General features: G+C 40.4%; 1 protein-coding gene across 4 annotated transcripts in view; it reads left to right on the top strand.

Moving 5' to 3' along the window:
• ARHGAP6 (Rho GTPase activating protein 6) overlaps nt 1–19,820 on the top strand; it is a 369,834-nt gene that overhangs the window by 320,417 nt on the left and 29,597 nt on the right. For all 4 annotated transcript variants that reach the window (XM_075336511.1, XM_075336514.1, XM_075336513.1 and 1 more), the window contains exons 8-10: nt 1,028–1,176; nt 3,065–3,244; nt 8,487–8,584. In XM_075336511.1, coding sequence (XP_075192626.1) covers nt 1,028–1,176; nt 3,065–3,244; nt 8,487–8,584 — 427 coding nt within the window. The remainder of the gene's footprint in view (nt 1–1,027; nt 1,177–3,064; nt 3,245–8,486; nt 8,585–19,820) is intronic.

The following is a 19,820-nucleotide window of genomic DNA, read 5'->3' as shown; positions in this document are numbered from 1 at the left end:
TTCAGTTTATTTGCATGCAGGGATCTTCCCTCTCAGTTGCTTAGCTGGGAAGCTCCCTGCAGCTATGTTTGGAGTATTGCTCCTATAAGTCCATGTGTTTGTTGCTTCTTGAATTTGTAATGGTTCCTGCTTTCTATTCATTGGTATGACAAGAGCGCCTGGTATAGGACGGAGTTCAGATCTAGCGATCTGAGGGCTTTTTGTACTATCAAGTTTTTGGATTTTTGCAGAGTTTTTCTCTGGCCACCATCAGTCTCTTTCCTGTCCTGTCCTATTTGAGTAGGGCCTCACCTTTTGCTAATCCTATCATCTATCTGTGTATTGTGTTTTCCTATATCACTGCAGTCTTTGAATGTGGGGGCTTGCTATTCTTTATCTATTTTCTGAGGCAGAGAGTTATTCATCTTTCCTTTCTTTAGGATAGCTAGTTCTCTGGCTGGGTTCGCGGTGCACAGGATGTTATTTCACCCCTCGGCTACTTCTAGTTGTGATGGTTAGTAAGGGGATGGCAGCCAGATTAGTTGCCAATGCTCTTGTCACCTTTTACCAATGATTTATGGTGGTCTTCCATGGTTCCGGATCATAACACTCAAGGCTAACGGTTACAAAGTTGAGTGTATGCGCCGCTTTGAATTGCGCTGCCATAATGCTGGGCATTGTAAAGCAGGTTATCATGCCCACAGGGGCTTGCTGTACATGCTAAGTGGGCCAACTGGGCAGAGAACTAACACCCCTGTGGCTAGTCCCTGCACTCATTAGCATCTCATAAAAATTTTTTAGAAATACTTTTTCTAAAGATCTCTTTATCAATGCTATTAGATACAGGGACAGTGAGGCAGCGATTCTAGATATACACATATAACTGCTCGTGGTTCTGGGTGCACTGTGGACCTGACAGGTTCCCTTTAATATTGTCTGACCGATATACAGTATATGTTATAAATATTATTGTTTGTGTGTGAATAACAGGAAAACGAACATTTATTTGTTTGCATGTATTTATTGTACTTATATTTTGTCTTTATAGTGTTAGATCTTGAAGATCAGCTGGCGGCTTTGCAGCTCCTCCTTTACCTCCTACCTCCTTGTAACTGTGATACTCTACATCGATTGTTACAGTTCCTGTCTATTGTAGCTAGCCATGCAGAAGACGCAACTGATAAAGAAGGACAAGAGGTAAGAGTTCAATATTATTGTTTCTTTTAAAAATATCATGTCATTATATATATGTGGCCATTAAAATTGGGTTTTACAGATTAAAAAGGAATCAACAATTGTCACTGCATTTAGGCTAAAGACCATACTAGGTCAGAAATGCGTTGTCACATTTTTCAGATTTTATGCTCTGTACCATGATATTTGACATATTGCTACTGATTTTTATTAGACTTCAATAAATTTAATTTTTGTGTGCTGGTCAAATTTTCCCCTTTTCTGCCTAGGACATAATAAAAGAACATCTGACCTTTAGAGGGACTTAAAATGTGGTATATACAACCTGAAAAAAAACAACTTGACAGATAACACCATGCCATTATTTATTTAATTAAAACTAGGCCAAAATGCAGAGGCAGTTTGTGAAAAATTATGTACACCGCATGAATCAATAACTTGCAGAACCACCTTTGGCAGAAATAATTTGTAGTAACTATTTTACTATATGATTTTATCACTTTGTAAGTCTTCCATCACTCTGGAGAAAATGTGGCCAACTCTTCTCTACAATGTAAATTAGGTTCATTGAGGTTTGTGAACAATTGTTTATACGACGCTCTTTCAGTGGGGTTGAGGTGTGGATGTTGTCTGGGCCATAACCTTGCTTCTTTTCTTTTTCAGCCATTTTGATGCAGAATTGCTGGTGTGGACCCAGTTTTAATATTAATAATCTTTATTTTTTATATAGTGCCAGCATATTCTGCAGCACTTTACATACATCAGCAACACTGTCCCCATTGAGGCTTACAATCTAAATTTCCATTTGGATTTTTCTAAGCGACAGGTTCCCTTTAAGTTCACAGGAGTCATATTTTTTCCTTGGATCACATTCTACAGGGTGAGCCATTAGTATGGATACACACTGATAAAATGGAAGTGGTTGCTGATATCACCTTACCGTTTGTGGCATATTAGTATATGGGAGGTGCCAAACATTTGAGCACGGGTGACGCCCATGGCAGCCATCTGCAAAGCCGCCAGTTTGAATTCAACTTTACTTTTTTCAATGGCAAGGTGTTGAATGATGGAGTCCAAAATGTTTATAATGCCCTTATAACCTTTCCAAAATGGATGGGCAGCAACAATTGCTTCTCTAATAACATTATGACTGATATCTCTCTTCTTTGACCTAGTGTTAACCCTAGTACGCATACCTGGGGCCTCGCAGGTCTGCTGGGTTACTTGTTTTCTATGGTTGATTTCTATGGTTGCTCGTTCTAGGGTTAACACATGTCTGAATGCTCCAGACCAGCAAACCATTAAAACCTCTGCTTTTATGGAGCTGGTCACACTTCTTGATGAACAATTTATCAAGGGCATTTGATTAGCAGCACCTAACTACTGCTTACGATCTTACTATCTATAGAAGTAGTAAGGGTATACTTCATTTTTCACACACTGCTTCTGCAATTTTACCTAGTTTTTGTGAAATATACAATGATATAACATATGCTTGGCTGGAGCTAGATTGCAATATTGGCCGTCCAGACAGGTCACGCGGCCAAAAAGTGCTCTTACATCATGGTGAATTCAAGTGAATAGGATGGCATTGCGACCTCCATGATACTGCAACAACCAAATTGTGAAAAATTTGAACTGCTTGAATTTTTTACAACTCCCTCATCGTGATATGTAGCGGTGGCAAATAGCAATCTAAGCCCCAGTGATGTATACATCAGATTCAGAGAGGTCAATTCAAACTATCTAAATGTCTTTCTAATATAAGTAACCCACCCTAGAAATAGGCCAGTGTGCTACTCTAGAGGTAAGAGGTAAGGAAGTTGCTCATAAAAATTCTACTTTGTGCTTTCTGTTGATGTTTTCCTCTATCTAATGTGATTTTTATTAGATTACCGGGAACAAAATGACTTCATTAAATCTGGCAACAATTTTTGGGCCTAATTTGTTGCACAAGCAGAAGTCGTCTGACAAAGAGTTTACAGTTCAAAGTACTGCCAGGGCCGAAGAGAGTACGACCATCATCTCTGTGGTACAGAAGATGATTGAGAATTACGAAAATCTTTTTATGGTAAGTAAATAATTTAGTCATCCCTAAACGTGAAAAAAGGTTTTTGTATGATACCTGGCAGCTTTTCTAAGTCATCAAATTAGTTTTCTTCATTTTGGTTGAATACTATTATCTTAGGAGGCAGCATAGTCATATGTTTATATTCATTTAGTACATATTTTAGCTTAGAGGTAACATCACTTTGAAATACCAACATGAGATTCCCAGAAGAATGTAAGCTGCTTCATTTTACAAGATAGTCAACGATAAAATATGTAGTTGTGATTATTTGCTTTCGGCAGTACTCTCATCTCATGTGGAAATTCATTAGTACCAGATATTGTATCCATCTAATATATAAAGCTTAGTGTATGTGTGTGTGTATGTGCGTGTGTGTGTCCGCTAAAGGAATCTGCACCATCGCATTTACAGTCACGAAATTTTGCACAGATGCCTCATTTGACCCAGGGAACTTCCTAGACTATGTTTTGACAAACAAATGTAACCCCGCGCTTTACAGTTAGTCTCTAAAATCCTGCCGCCATTAAACTGAATGGAGGTGGGAACTGTAGGTTATTAATAGCAACTGTCAGTGGTTGCTATAGGAACAAAATAAACTGTTAGTTGAAGCTTATGCGTGAGGTTATATAATGTCGGTGGAGAGATGGATAGAGAGAGACAGAAAAAGACAGACAGACAGAGACACAGACAGACAGATGGGGAAAGAGACAGACAGACAGATGGAGAAAGAGACAGTCCTGGAAAGAGACAGCTTTGGAAAGAGACAGACCGGGAAAGACACAGACCTGGAAAGAGACAGCCCTGGAAAGAGACAGACGTGCAAAGAGACGAACCTGAAAAGAGACAGACGGGGAAAGAGACAGACGGGGAAAGAGACAGACGGGGAAAGAGACAGACGGGGAAAGAGACAGACGGGGAAAGAGACAGACGGGGAAAGAGACAGATGGGGAAAGAGACAGATAGGGAAAGAGACAGACCTGGAAAGAGACAGACCTGAAAAGAGACAGACCTGGAAAGAGACAGCCCTGGAAAGAGACAGATGGGGAAAGATTCAGACCTGGAAAGAGACAGACCAAGACAGATGGGAAAGAGACAGACGGGAAAAGAGACAGACAAACACACACATAGAGACAGACACAGAGATAGAGAGAGACAGACAGACACAGAGATGGAGACAGATAGACTGATACAAATACAGACAGAGATAGAAATAGACAGAGACATAGACACAGTCAGACAAGGAAAGAGACAGACAGAGAGAGAGACAGACAGACAGCGACACACAGACAGAGACTGGGAGAGAGACAGAGAGACAGTTACTATCCCGGGCAACGCCCGGGTACTACAGCTAGTATAATAATAATGCTGAAATATTCAGAGTTAAGCAATGTAAATCTACCTAGTGCTAGAACTGTAATCAATATCCACACTACAAATAATATAGAGCACGATAAAGTTATAAAATGTTCATGCAGTGGTCAATGACTATTTTTCTGTTTTTGTTTTTTCCTCCTCTTCTTCCAAGAGCCATAACTTTTTTATTTTTCCTTCAATGTAGCGGTATGAGGGCTTGTTTTTTTGCCCTCATACCACTACGTTTAAAGAAAATTTTAATTTTAATTTGGAAATTTTAATTTGGGTTTTAATTTGAATGACACCATTCATTTTACCATATAGTCTACTGGAAAACAGGAAAAAAAAATTCCAAGTGTGGTGAAATTTCAAAAAAGTGCAATTCTACCATAGTTTTTTTTTTTTTTCTTACCATGTTCTATATATGGTAAAACTGTCCTGGCAGTGTGATTATCCAGATCAATATGAGTACATAGATACCAAATATGTATAATTTTATTTAAGAGGTAAAAAAATGTTTCAAAAGTTTGTAAAAAGAAAAAATATTATTTTTTGGCGCCATTTTCAGAGATCCTTGTTAAGCTGTTTGCTGATCAGATTAATTTATTTTATATTTTGATGGATTGGACATTTCTTAATGCAGTAATACCAACTAATTGTAATATATATTTTCAATGGGGCAAAGGGAGGTGATTTGAACTTTTATATATTTTTTTTTTTTCATATTTTCAAAACCTTTTTTAAAACTTTTTATTGTATTTACTATACCCCATGATTGGCTTGAAGCTGCAATCATCTGATCCCTTATGCTGTACAGAGCAGTGCACAGCATTCAGGGGGTTAAACTACTGAAATTGGCGCGGGCACCACTCCTGGCAGTGAGAGCTGGGTCCCGGCTGTAACATCAGCTGGAGACACAATGGCGATTGAGGGGTACAGTGCAGGAAGCCCTGCGATCACCATTACCTAAAAAAACATAAAAAACACAATACAAAATGCTCGTTTTTTTGCAGTTTTGTGTGCAGAAAATCTGCACACAAATCTGCTATGTGGGCACATAGCCTTATGCTCTTTTTCTGGCAGTGCCTAAAGGGATCACGCAGAAGTGTTTACAATATAACTAAATCCATTTTGCTAATATAGTTTTATTGGAAAGGCTGCCGCAATGTCCTGATGTCAGCACTAGCCTTGAGTACCGGCAGCTCTTCCTTCCGCTCGGTGTGTTAGTTCGCAGGTATTGTATAAAGGGAGCCCCCCACAGCCCAGTCCCCAATATACATACTGTATAATAGACACAAGGAGGAAGCTCTTCACTGTGTCAAAGCAAATTCGGAAATGAAGCCGCCAGTACTTGAGACCTGTGCTGACAGTGGGACATAGGTTAAGCTCTAATAATAAAAATATATTAGTATGTTGTATTAGTTTGATTTTAAACACATCCAAAGTGCTTTTTATGTAGCCAGAGAACCCCTTTGCTGACACAGCTAAGCCGAATGCTCCTTTCGTTACTTTCCATCTGATGTTTTTAGCCAGGAAATAATAACAATGGAAAAACATTACACAAGTATCTTTGATGTGAAGCCAAATACATTAGTGTTTCCCATCATATGTTAAGTATTGCAAATGAGCATAAAAGAACAGTAATTACAAATCAAATGACAGAATTATCTAAAACTTACTTTTCCTGGTTGTATAAGGGTAATAATTACATTACTACCACTAACATGCTGTCAGGTTTCCATGCATTCCTTGTTATTTTTTAACAGTCCAGTATTCCTGCATGGTGGTCTAACATTGCTTGTGCCAGACCTTTGTTACGATTCCTTTCAGGACTTTTTCCCCGATGGAGGTGATGGCATATTTCAGAATACTATAGCAACACTCTTTGGTCTCCTTCACACATCTGTGTAAAAATGCACTTGTTGCACAGTCCGTTTTGGACATCCGTATAGTCATCCGGTTGTCTGTGTGTGACATCTTTGTGCCGTCTGTGTGTCCTGGTCTGTGTGACCACTGACCAGTATCGGAAAAAAAATGCATGATACTGAAATGAATGTTTTTTTTATGTGTAAAAGATGTGCAAAGTCATAAAAATGCTAGATAGATAAATGATAGATAAATAGATAGATAAATGATAGATAGATAGATAGATAGATAGATAGATAGATAGAGAGATAAATGATAGATAGATAGATATATAGATAGATAGAGAGATAAATGATAGATACATAGATAGATAACATGTATAGCTTTAGCAGAGTTAATAAATAATTTAAAAAAAAAAAAAATAGCATGGGGTCCCCCCTAATTTTCATAACCAGCATGTTAGCAACCCTCAGCAGACAGCTGTACCTTGGCTGGTTTTGTAAAATCGAGGGGATCACTCTATATGAATTTTTATATTATTTGAAAAAATAATTTAAAAAGATGGTGTGGGGTCCCTCCCATTTTTTCAAAACCAGCCAAGGGACAGCAGACAATTGGGAGATGATATTGTTAGGTTGGGAAGGGCCATGGGTTATTTGGCTCTTCCCAGGTTAAAAATAGAAGCCTGCAGTGGCCCCAGAAGTGGCATGGTAATGGCAATGGTATTGTAATACTCTTATTACTTATCTAACAAGCATGCAAGAATCAAATTATAGCTTTTCTTAAAGGATATTGATACCTTTAGGAGAAAACCGAGCACTGTGCTTGGCTAAGGGCGGCGTTACACGGTACGATATATAGTGCGATCGCATGAGCGATCGCACCCGCCCCCGTCGTTTGTGTGTCACGGGCAATTAGTTGCCCGTGTCGTACAAAGTCGTTAAACCCCCGTCACACGTACTTACATCCCTAACGACGTCGCTGTGGGAGGCGAACATCCTCTTCCTAAAGGGGGGGGGACGTTCGGCGTCACAGTGACGTCACACAGCGGCCGCCCAATAGAAGCGGAGGGGTGGAGATGAGCAGGACGTAACATCCCGCCCACCTCCTTCCTTCCGCATTGCCGGCGGGACGCAGGTAAGCTGTGTTAGTCGTTCCCGGGGTGTCACACGGAGCAATGTGTGCTGCCTCAGGAACGACGAACAACTGGCGCGCAGAAGGAGGAACAACTTTATGAAAATGAACAACGTGTCAACGAGCAACGATAAGGTGAGTATTTTTGCTCGTTCACAGTCGTTCGTAGCTGTCACACGCTACGATATTTCTAACGATACCGGATGTGCCTCAAAGAATCCGTGATCCCGATGACATATCGCCCGATATGTGACGCCGCCCTTAGTCTTGGAAGTACCATTGACAATGAATGGAAACCAAGCATGTGCTTCTCAGGCCCCATTTGAATCAATGCTGAAGAGCTTCATTCTTGGGGTTTCAGTGCCGTTAAAGCACGATTGCTTGGGGTCTCACTGGTTACATCAGAAAGTTATCCTTTATTTTATGGGTAGGGGAAAACTTGCTTTTGGGAATAACCCTTTAATTTCACAGATATAAGCAATTCGATACAGGAGATCCTATGAAGGCAAAAGTGCACACAAAAGGGTAGTAGAGGAGAAAAAAAATGGTGTTGCTTACGTAGAAGATCATGTGGTAACCACCATTAAGACACAGATAAATTTCACCAGTAGGAGAAAAAGCAGGTTAAGATTAGACTGCGTGGCTGGAGGAAAATAATTAGATAGCAGACTCATTGTTCACACATTTTTCATATGAACATTTGTGTATAAAGCGAGCACAGTACAATTCTGATGCTTTCTATGGAGCAGAAGGTGGAAATATTGATCACAACAATGCTAAATATAAGTAATATTTGGCTAATTGGAATAGCAGATCTAACAAATTACAAACTTTCAGTTGGGTATTGAAGTCATCCATGCTCATATATTTCTTATCCTTTTTCATGTAGGTGCCTCCTGATTTACAGAATGAAGTTCTCCTTAGCCTTTTAGAAACTGATCCAGACGTAGTGGATTATTTACTTAGAAGAAAAGCTTCTCAGTCATCGTAAGTAAATATATTTACAGCTTATTTTAAACATTTTCTGATGTCTATTTTCTAGAACAAAGACTTAATTATCAAAACACATGTCATTCTGCTAAAAAGAAAAAGCCATAGGCCCCAAAAGTACGGAAAGAGACAGAAACTTGCTTTGTCATTTTAACTGGGAACGGACCACATGTACCATAAAAGTGCAAATATGCAGGGTGTAGAAATCTATATGTGATTCAAGCTGGTGACAATCAGTATTGCCATACTGGACCTGCTGCATAGCAAATAGCAGAGCAAGAGTGCGCTTCCTAGGTTGGCGCAACACACAGTGGACTTACCATCTCCCTGGCACTCCATAACTGGTGTTTCCTCAGACTCTGTTCTATCCAGGATTACGTACCTTCAAGCTAATTATCTGCAACCAGCTTCAGGATTGAGTCCGTTTGTCTTTGACCCCCGGCTTCCATCTGGGTACATCCTCGACGGTTTGCCTATGGTCACAGTGATTGCCTTTACTGGCTGTAATACACACGCTTATTTGCAATACTTTTCCTGTGATGTTTAACTGTTAGTTAGCAATTAATTATTAATTAGTTAATTAACTAAATTAATTATTAAATTATTAATTATTAAATAAAATTAATTATTATTAATTAATTACTAAATAATTATTAATTAGTTAATTAATTAGTTATTAATTAATACTTTAACCCATGTTATTGGCTTACTATTGGCAGAACTGTTTGTGCAGCGGTACATTTATTAGACTATACGTTATTTCTTGACACTGTGCGGAAGTGAGCAGTTACTGCTTGCAGCATTCTTAGTGCTCTCCACATATTGTATAAATAGGGGCATAGATACTTACTTTTTATTTCTTCATTCTTAGTATAACACAGCTTATGTGTCAGGTAATATGATTTTGGTGGTGGGAGAGAAGGAAAATTGGAGAGAAATAGAAAGAGAGGGAGATGAGCGAGAGAGACAGAGAGGTGGAGTCGGAGAGACGTAGAGTGAGAGAGAAGGAGATTAGGAGAGAGGGAAAGTGGGAGAGAGAGTGAGATGGAGGGAGCAAGGGAGAGTGGGAGAGAGACAGAAAGAGAGACTTATTTACTCTCCCCGACAACACCGGTTACTGCAGCTACTGTAGTAACTAATACACATTAACAAGAGCCCAAAACTACTGAATTCAAAGAATACTTAATATACGAAAAATTTTAACTTTTTTTTAGAAACGCCAGTAAATCTTGTAGGTATTATATTGTAATAGAATATTATGAGTGTTGGGAATCTGACCTCAAGGACCCATGCCAAATCTAAAAATCAAGACGTGAGTGACTAAAGACTTGTACACACTCATTCTAAAGGTACCGTCACACTAAGCGATGCTCCAGCGATCTCACCAGCAACCTGACCTGGCAGGGATCACTGGAGCATTGCTACACGGGTTGCTGGAGAGCTGTCAAACAGGCAGATCTCACCAGCAACCAGTGACCAGCCCTCAGCCAGCAGCGACGCGTGGAAGCGATGCTGCGCTTGGTAACTAAGGTAAATATCGGGTAACCAACTCGATATTTACCTTGGTTACCAGCGCACACCGCTTAGCGCTGGCTCCCCTGCACTCCTAGCCAGAGTACACATCGGGTTAATTACCCGATGTGTAGTCTGGCTATGTGTGCAGGGAGCAGGGAGCCGGCAATGACAGCGTGAGAGCGACGGACGCTGGTAACGAAGGTAAATATCGGGTAACCAAGGAAAGGGCTTCTTGGTTACCCAATATTTATGTTGGTTACCAGCGTCCGCAGAAGCCAGCTCCTGCTGCCTGCACATTCAGTTGTTGCTCTGTCGCTGTCACACACAGCGATGTGTGCTTCACAGCGGGAGAGCAACAACTAAAAAATGGTCCAGGACATTCAGCAACAACCAACGACCTCACAGAATGTCACACACAACAACATCGCTAGCAAGTCGTGCCTCAGCAGCGATGTTGCTAGCGATGTTGCTTAGTGTGATGGTACCTTTAGGATCATGAGGGTATGATTAAAGCACTTAGGTAGTAGAATTCCACATATATACAGAAATACATATCTATCACTCTTATCTATTGATCTATCTATTTATCTGTCTATCTATCTATCTATCTATCTATCTATCCATCCCTCTATCTTTCTATCTATCTATCCCTTTATCTATCTATCTATCCCTCTATCTTTCTATCTATCTATCCCTCTATCTATCATCTATCTATCTATTTATCTATCCATCCCTCTATCTTTCTATCTATCTATCTATCCCTTTATCTATCTATCTATCCCTCTATCTATCTATCTATCCCTCTGTCTTTCTATCTATCTATCCCTCTATCTATCATCTATCTATCTATCTATCCTTCTATCTATCATCTATCTATCTATCTATCTATCTATCTATCTATATCTATCTATCCATGTATCTATCTATCTATCCCTCTATCTATCTATCTATCTATCTATCTATCTATCTATCTATCTATTTATATACAGTCATTCTTCTTACTTCTCACAAGGCTGTGGTTGTGATGTAAGAGCCTGAAGAAGAGACTGCTCTTCATTTCTAAACTAACAAATGCAGACTTGCTCTTTGGCAAGGCGATGAACCCTTAACCTGCATTTAGCCAAAAATAAAAGTGATCTGAAATATATCATTTTCGGTCAGTACTGTTTTTTTATGGTATGAGTTGCATTATCGAGTTTTCATTTTGGAGCTTCTAAGTTTTAAGACCATGTGGAAACAGCCTCCATTAGTATTTCTGAGCTTGTAGGTGCATGGAGGATGTGGATACACATGAATAGGAGGAAGCAGCTTCTGATGAATATTTAGAAAGAGCGAAGGGAGGAGAGTTAGGTTTGTGAGTTGAGGTGTTAGGCTTGTTTAAAGAGATGTGTTTTTAAAGCACTCCAAAAATGTGGGGTCTAGTTATTAGTTGGATTATCTGGGGTAATGCATTCCAGAAAACTGGCACAGTACGAGAGAAGTCTTGGAGATGAAGGTGTGAGGTTCAGATTATGGAAGATGTCAGTCTTAGATGAGTTGCAGAATGGAGAGGACATGTAGGGTGATAGACAGAGATGAGGGAGGAGATAAAGGGTGGTGTAGTCCACTGACTTTTTGAGTAACAGAAAAACTATCCACTTCTACATAAATATTGTAACTATTGAAGCATTTTATTATGATATAAAACAGGAGAAATGCTCTAAGCCAAACTGTCGATTTTATATGTGGGTACATTAAAGGGAGTACGTACCAAGCAACCCTAGACAATACATGTCCCTCCACTCAGTGTGATAATATACTATACATCATATGGCAATGCAGCAGAACTTCGCTGACAGATATGAATGAGATATCCATAAAACTGTCATCCCTCTCTCAATGACCAGTAATCCTGATCCTCTCTGCACTGACCTTAGTATAGTATAAAAAAAAACATGACTTTATAAAGTACATACAATAACAGCATGATATCATAGACTGAAGAGAACTGAGTAAATAGCAGATGTAGCTCGAAAAAGGGTGGATTCAGATGAACGTCTAGGCACAACGCCAGCATACCGGGGTCAAGAACTGAGTTCTGAGTAAAGAAATTTAGAAACTTGGGAATGGCATGTATTTACACAAATGCTGTAAATGAAAGGACGCAATTAATTGTAAGAAGTCTGTTGAGATTTCACATTTTTATTAAATAAAGCCAATCTGTTCTGCTTGTTGGGTGAGAAATATTAGGATAAGCCTCACAGGAAAACTTACTAAAGCTAGCTTAGGACAGCAGATCCAACACAACTTTTTTTTATATCTTGTAAGCTGATTTACACCAGTTTTTGTAAGTGTCCTCTTGATTTTTCTAATCATACGATATTACAGGAATCATTAAACAATATTTTTTGTTAAAAACGGCTACATTATACAATGGTTAACTACAGTTGAAACCAGACGTTTACAAACATTATCTAAAAAAGACACAGCTGCATGTTTTTCTCACTATCTGACATGAAATCAGAATAAACCTTTCCTGTTTTAGGTCAATTAGAATTACCAAAATTATTTATATTTGCCAAATGCCAGAATTATGAGAGAGAGAGAGATAGAGAGAGAGAGCATGTTTTATGGCATTTTTATTACTTTCTGCAATGTCAAAAGTTTACGTACACTAAAGTGGGCTTTACACGCTGCGACATCACTAGCATTTGCTAGCGATGTCGAGCGCGATAACACCCGCCCCCGTCGCACGGCCGATATGTGGTGATCGCTGCCGTAGCGAACATTATCGCTACGGCAGCGTCACATGCACATACCTGCTCTGCGACGTCGCTGTGACCGGCGAACCGCCTCCTTTCTAAGGGGGCGGTTCGTTCATCATCACAGCGACGTCACAGCAGCGTCACTGAACCGCCACCCAATAGAAAAGGAGGGGAGGAGATGAGCGGCCGGAACATGCCCACCACCTCCTTCCTTCCTCCTTTTCCGGTGGACGCAGGTAAGGAGATGTTTGTCGTTCCAGCGGCGTCACACATAGCGATGTGTGCTGCCGCAGGAACGACAAACATCGTTACTGCAGCAGCAACAATAATTGGGAATAGAGGGTGATGTGACCGATGAGCGATTTTGAAAGTTTTTGCAACAATTCAAAATCGCTCATAGGTGTCACACGCAACGACATCACTAACGCGGCCGGTTGTGCGTCACAAAATCCATGACCCCAACGACATCGCTTTAGCGATGTCGTAGCGTGTAAAGCCACCTTAAGAGTACTATGCCTCTAAACAATATGGAACAGCCCATATGATGATGATATGATGTCTTTGGAAGCTTCTGGTTTATTGGCAACATCTGAGTTAGAGACACACCTGTGGATGTATTTTAATATACACCTGAAACACACAGCTTCTTTGTGCAGCATCATGGGAAAGTCAAAAGAAATCATCCAAGATCTCAGGAGGAGAATTGTAGACTTGCACAAGTCTGGTTTATCCATGGGTGCAATTTACAGATACCTGAAGGTGCCTCATTCATCTGTACAAACAATTATATGCACGTACAAATAAAACGGGAATGTTCAGCCATCATACCACTCAGGAAAGAAATGGGTTCTGTGTACCAGCGATGAATGTGCTTTTATCAGACGTGCATGTCAACCCAAGAACAAAAGCAAAAGACCTTGTGAAGATGCTGGCGGGAGCTGGTAAGATTGTTTCATTATCCATAGTGAAACGAGTACTGTGTGAACATGGGCTTAAAGGCCACTCTGCCAAAAGAAACTGTTACTTCAAAATAAACATTAAAAAGCCAGATTAATGTTTGAAAATGCACACAGGAATATAGACCTTCATTTTTGGAGACATTCCTGTGGTCTGACAAAACTAAAATTGAACTGTTTGGCCATAATGACCATTGCTACGTTTGGAGGCAAAAGGGAGAAGCTTTGAAGCCTAAGAACACTATTCCAACCGTGAAACTTGGCGTTGGTACCATCATTTTGTGGGGTTGTTTTCCTGCATGAAGGACTGGTGCACTTCATAAAATAGATGGCATCATGAGGAAAGAAGATTATGTGGCAATACTGAAGCAACATTTTAAGACATCAGCCGGGAACTTAAAGCTTAGGTTGAAATGGGTCTTCCAATGGACAATGACTGGAAGCATACTGCCAAACTGGTTACAAAGTGGCTTAAGTATAATAAAGTCAATGTTTTGGAGTGGCCATCACAATGCCTGATCTCAATCCTATTGAAAATGTATGGGTAAAGCTGAAAACGCAACCTACAAATAAGGTTCAGTTATACCAGTTCTGTCTGGAGGAATGGACCCAAATTAATACCAACTATTGTGAGAAGCTTCTGGAAGGAGATCCAAAATGTTTGACCCAAGTCATGCAGTTTAATGGCAATAGTACCACATAATAATTAAATGTAGGTAAACTTTTAACTTTGCAGAAAGTAATAAAAATGCCTTAAAACATTATCTCTCTCATTATTCTGGCAACCTTTCCCATTTTAGGTCAATTAGGATTACCAAAATTATTTATGTCAGATAGTGAGAAAAAGCTGCAGATGTGTCTTTTTAGATAGAGTATAAAAAAATTCTGGTTTCATCTGTATATGAGGGTTCTAATTCTATGTGACTGTTAAGAAATGTCCTTCAAGATGATAAACCTTTCACTCTTCCTTCTGTAATATGCGGTGGTATAAGCTAGCAATATAAAAGATGATAATTATGAGGTCAATAAGCCTTATAACATTGTGCAGGTACACTGAACGTCTTGGGATATTGGTCTGCTATTTAGGGAGACACCGTTCCTTCTTCAGAAAAGACATAATTTGTATGATTTTTTTAAGGAGAGGCACTGCAGCAGGACTCAATACACTAGATGAATTACTGTAAGGAAAACAATTGTCCCCAAGAATAAATTAAAGCACCACGACAGAGGTTTTGTTTTTTTTTTCATTGCACCACTGGAGTCGTGCTTTGCATCTAAATCCTTTCCCCCCCCTGTGTTGTATTCACCTTCCAGCAGCTTCATCTTCGGTCAACGCCGCTTCGGATGGTCTCGGCAATTTGTGACCAGTGGCTCATGGAGCATGCCGGAGGTGACAAATACAGATAAGCGGACCCGTTGAAGTTCGGTTCGGCAGGTTCAGCCGGACTTTAGATAAAGTTTGGTTTGGGACCCTGACTTGACCTGAACCCAAATGGAAGTCACTGATTAGACAGTTCAAGTCTCCTCCCACATGCAGCCAGCCATAAACAGAGCACTTACAGAGGAGGGTGGGTGAAGCTTTTCCAACTTTTTTTGGGGGGGTGCACAGTACATCTGATAACGCTCTTATTACCCCCAGTGCAAGCCATTCAAACACTGCAAACTGCTCACACTGGGCTGAGCACCAAGTGTACTCGAGCACAGCGATGCTCACTCAGGTGGACAGCATAAGTAAAGCATCTGAAAACCGAACCCAAACTTTGGTAAATTCTGTGTTCGGTACGAACACCGATTTTCAGGTTCACTTATCTCTAGTCACAAATCAATGCAACTCTATAAGAGCCTTGTTCTGTCCTCATTTTGGCTCTGATAGAGTTGAGCATTGTGATGTAACTTCTGACTTCTGGCCCACAAAATTATTGTCACAAGATGGTGCCACAGGACCAGAACAGTGCCTAAAAAGCGATGAAGCTGCCGGAAGGTGAGTATATCAAAGGGGGAAAGCAACTGACATTTAAAGCTCTACTCCAGCATTGAAAAACAACGCCAGCGCAGTGGTTTTTAACACAATAATTTTGCACAATGTCTTGTTAGGACAGAACCATTGTTGCAATCATTTACTACATTTCAGGTCCAGGTTTGTATGTTGTAAGGATGTATCAGGGTGTGATACCCTTGTGAAATATTCATCCATAATATCAAGGAGAGGTGTGTGACCACCAGGGTGCTGACTCCCCTGTAACCACTTGTTTTGCCTTCAGTAGAACAGCAAATTCGATTTACTAGGAGCTCCAAGTTTTCCAAAGCCTCCATTGTCCTAAAAAGACATATGTAACACTCTGAGGTCTCCCCAAGACTGTTTCCAACTCTTTCCAAGCCCTTTAACCCAAACACAGAGTGACTTGAGCATGTATGTGTGGATGTAAACATACTGTATGGAAACCATTCACTGCTGTGCTGTCACACTTTATCTGTACAGACTGTTTGATATTTTACACCTTTCTCCCTATCTCCATGGCTAAACTTGGAGCTGTGACATATTCTCACTATCCAGATTCATAGCCAAATGGCTGCTTCACTCCCTGTCTCCTTTTATACCAGCTATGATAGCCACTCTTGATTGGCTGAGCTATATCAGGTTATATAATAGTATTATGGGGATGACCAAGGTCATGGGATTCTTCCCTGGCTTATGCAATCTTCAGTATATAAAATAGTATTCACATGAAGAATATTGCATAGTATACAGTTTTTCCAGTTTGATCAAATTTCTAAAAATACAACAAGAATTTGACTTAAGGCCGCTTTACACACTGCGATATCGGTCCCGATATCGCTAGTGTGGGTAACCGCCCCCCGATTTTTGAGAATGGACCCCCATGTCACCGATGAGTGATTTTGCACATTTTTGCAACGATGCAAAGTCGCTCATCGGTGTCACACGCAACAACATCGCTAATGCGGCCGGATGTGCGTCACAAATTCTGTGACCCCAATGACTCATCATTAGCGATATTGTAGCGTGTAAAGCCCCCTTTACAGTGAATTAATGCTTTCATTTCTATTTAGAATCTAATAGTGTAAAGAACCTTTTAATGGTGTCACTGCTATATAGTTGTAAAATGCTTTTTGTACAGATATAAAAATATGAAACTGCTGCAGAGACACAATTGATGTTTAAAGGACGGAATAATCTATCCCTGTTACATGGTCATTGGGCCTGATAATATACGTATACATTAAAATGTGGGGGATCAACCACACACATCCACATAGCAGTCTACATGAATAACCTGCATAAAAACCAACAGTTCCCCCAGCAAGCAGCACACCAGGACCACATTTTATCACAAAAATATATTTGAAAATTAAGACAGTAGGAAGAAACTCTTGCTACTTTTCTATTTAGCCCCTTAACAACTGCGGGCCATAACAGTATGTCTTAATCTATATAGTTGTTATCACTGGCGGCTGCTGCGAGCAGCCGCCAGTGATCCGCGCACATGTCAACTGATTTGAACAGCTGACATGTGTGCCTCGCAGGCACGAGTGTATCTGATATCCACCCATGCCTGTTAACCACTTAAATTGCAATGTCAAAATGTGACATCGCGATTTAAATCGCCGCGGTAAATTTTCAATTACCCGGCTCCCTAGGCAGCGCTTGGATGTGATAACTGTGAGTTGATGGTTGATATGGTAACACAGGGTAATGTAATGACTCCTGTAGCTATCATAACTCACTTCCTGTTTCACCCAGGCCGAGTGCTGCCAGTAACAAGAGTATTTCTGGTGATTACAGCTGTATAGCTGTGATCAACAGAAATGAATGAGCGATCAGATTGCTGATCTTTATAGTCTCTTATGGGGACTAGTAAAATAAAAAAAAAGTAAAAAAAAAAGTTTTAAAAGATAAAAAAAAATCTAAAAGTTCAAATCTCCCCCCTATCACCTCATTGAAAATAAAAAGGTTACAAAAATAAAAATATACACACATTTGGTATCGCTGCGTTCAGAAATGCCCGATATATGAAAATATTAACTCAATTAATCTGATCGGTAAACAGCGTACCAGCAAAAAAAATCAAAATTATGTTTTTTTTGGTCGCCGCACATTTTGTGCAAAATGCAATAATAGGCAATCAAAATGTAGCATTTACACAAAAATGGTGCAATTAAAAACATCAGCTCGAGACGCAAAAAATAAGCTGTCACTGAGCCATAGATCCTGAAAAATGAGGATGTCAAGACTCAAATGTCAAGACTGACGGAAAAATAAAAAAAGTTACGGCTCTCGGCAGAAGGGGAGCAAAAAAACCCAAAAAACAACGAAAAACGGAAAATAGTCCGGGGGTGAAGTGGTTAAAGATATGGAAGGAAAGCATGTCAAGGCTAAGAGGAGCTTTTAAGCTCTCCGACTATGGATTAATATGAGATATTTCTCCCTTCCTGTCATCTATGTGTCTAAAGCCCGCTTTACATGCTGCAATGTATCTTACAATGTGTCGGCGGGGTCACGTCGTAAGTGACGCACATCCGGCATTGTAAGTTACATTGCAGTGTGTAACTGCTACGTGCGATTGCGATTGAACGGTAAAACGTTCATCGCATGCACGTCGTACATTCCTCATGAATTGTACGTCAGATTGTTCATCGCACCCGGGGTAGCGCACATTGCAGTGTGTGACACCCCGGGAACGATGAACAGATCTTTCCTACATCTTGCAGCTCCCGGCCAGCAATGCGGAAGGAAGGAGGTGGGCGGGATGTTTATGTCCCGCTCAGCTCCGCCCCTCCGCTTCTATTGGCCGGCTGCCGCGTGATGTCGATGTGACGCCGAACGTCCCTCCCACTCCAGGAAGTGGACGTTCACCGCCCACATCGAGGTCATATGGAAGGTAAGTATGTGTGACGGGGGTTAATCGTATGTGCGGCACGTTCAACAAATTGAACGTGCCGCACATACGATGGGGGCGTTGCAAATCGCATATGATATCATATGCGAAATTGCAACGTGTAAAGCAGGCTTAAGATGTCAGTTATTTCACCTACATTGACCTATGTTACAGTCCTATGTGTCGTTTTCCTTTCTTTTGTCACTCAGTGAATCTTCTGGACAGATGGCTCGCTCAGGGCTAGCAATCTATGGACCGGTCAGGCGACAGAGTGCTTCGTGACAAATCACATAGCAGAACAGTGTAGCCTTTCTGAACGCAGCACATACAATAATCCGTGAGCCGCAGCCAACCAATAGTTACCATGTAACGTAGCAACAGGTAGACTTAATGTAATTTCATAAAATGAGTCACAACTCCCACACACCTTAAATGTCACAAAGACTAAAGAACCTACTCGGTGGATTATAATAAACCCTAAGCGACAATAAAGCTGTACAGAATGTATCACTCCATGTGGTAGCAAATAATAGTCTTCACTCCGGCATTATGTTTGCACCTTTTCTTCAAAATCACAGCTAAAGTGCTATGTAGAACTTTACAAAAAGTAAGTTGGGTTGAATAAGGGTTAAATCTGCTGTAAGTTTATCTGTAATGTGTCTTATTGCCAGTTGCTCCTTACTATGTGATTATAGCCGTCATGAGCATTATTTTCTCCTGTTTACGCCATAAGCAATGATGAAGCATACTTAAATTAAAGGGAATTTGTCACCAGGTTTTTGCTCCCCATCTGAGAGCAGCATAAGGGTAAGTTCACACAGTGCGTTTTTCGCGGCGTTTTTGCACAGTTTTCGGGTGCGTTTTTGCTCAGAAAACTGCATGACTTTGCTTCCCCAGCAAAGTCTATGAGTTTTCATTTTTGCTGTCTGCACACAGCGTTTTTTTTCAGCTGCGTTTTTGTGGTGCCACAAAAACGCAGCATGTCAATTATTCCCGCGTTTTTCACTGCGCTTTTCATCCATTGAGTGCAATGGGATGTTGAAAGACGCAATGAGAAATACAAATAGGTGCGTTTTGGTGCATATTGGTGCGTTTCTAATACCAAAAACGCAGCTATAAATGC

Source organism: Anomaloglossus baeobatrachus, chromosome 2 (assembly GCF_048569485.1).
Source record: "Anomaloglossus baeobatrachus isolate aAnoBae1 chromosome 2, aAnoBae1.hap1, whole genome shotgun sequence".
Taxonomy (NCBI): domain Eukaryota; kingdom Metazoa; phylum Chordata; class Amphibia; order Anura; family Aromobatidae; genus Anomaloglossus; species Anomaloglossus baeobatrachus.
Note: the sequence above shows the minus strand (reverse complement) of the source record. Positions and strands in the feature narration are given on the sequence as shown.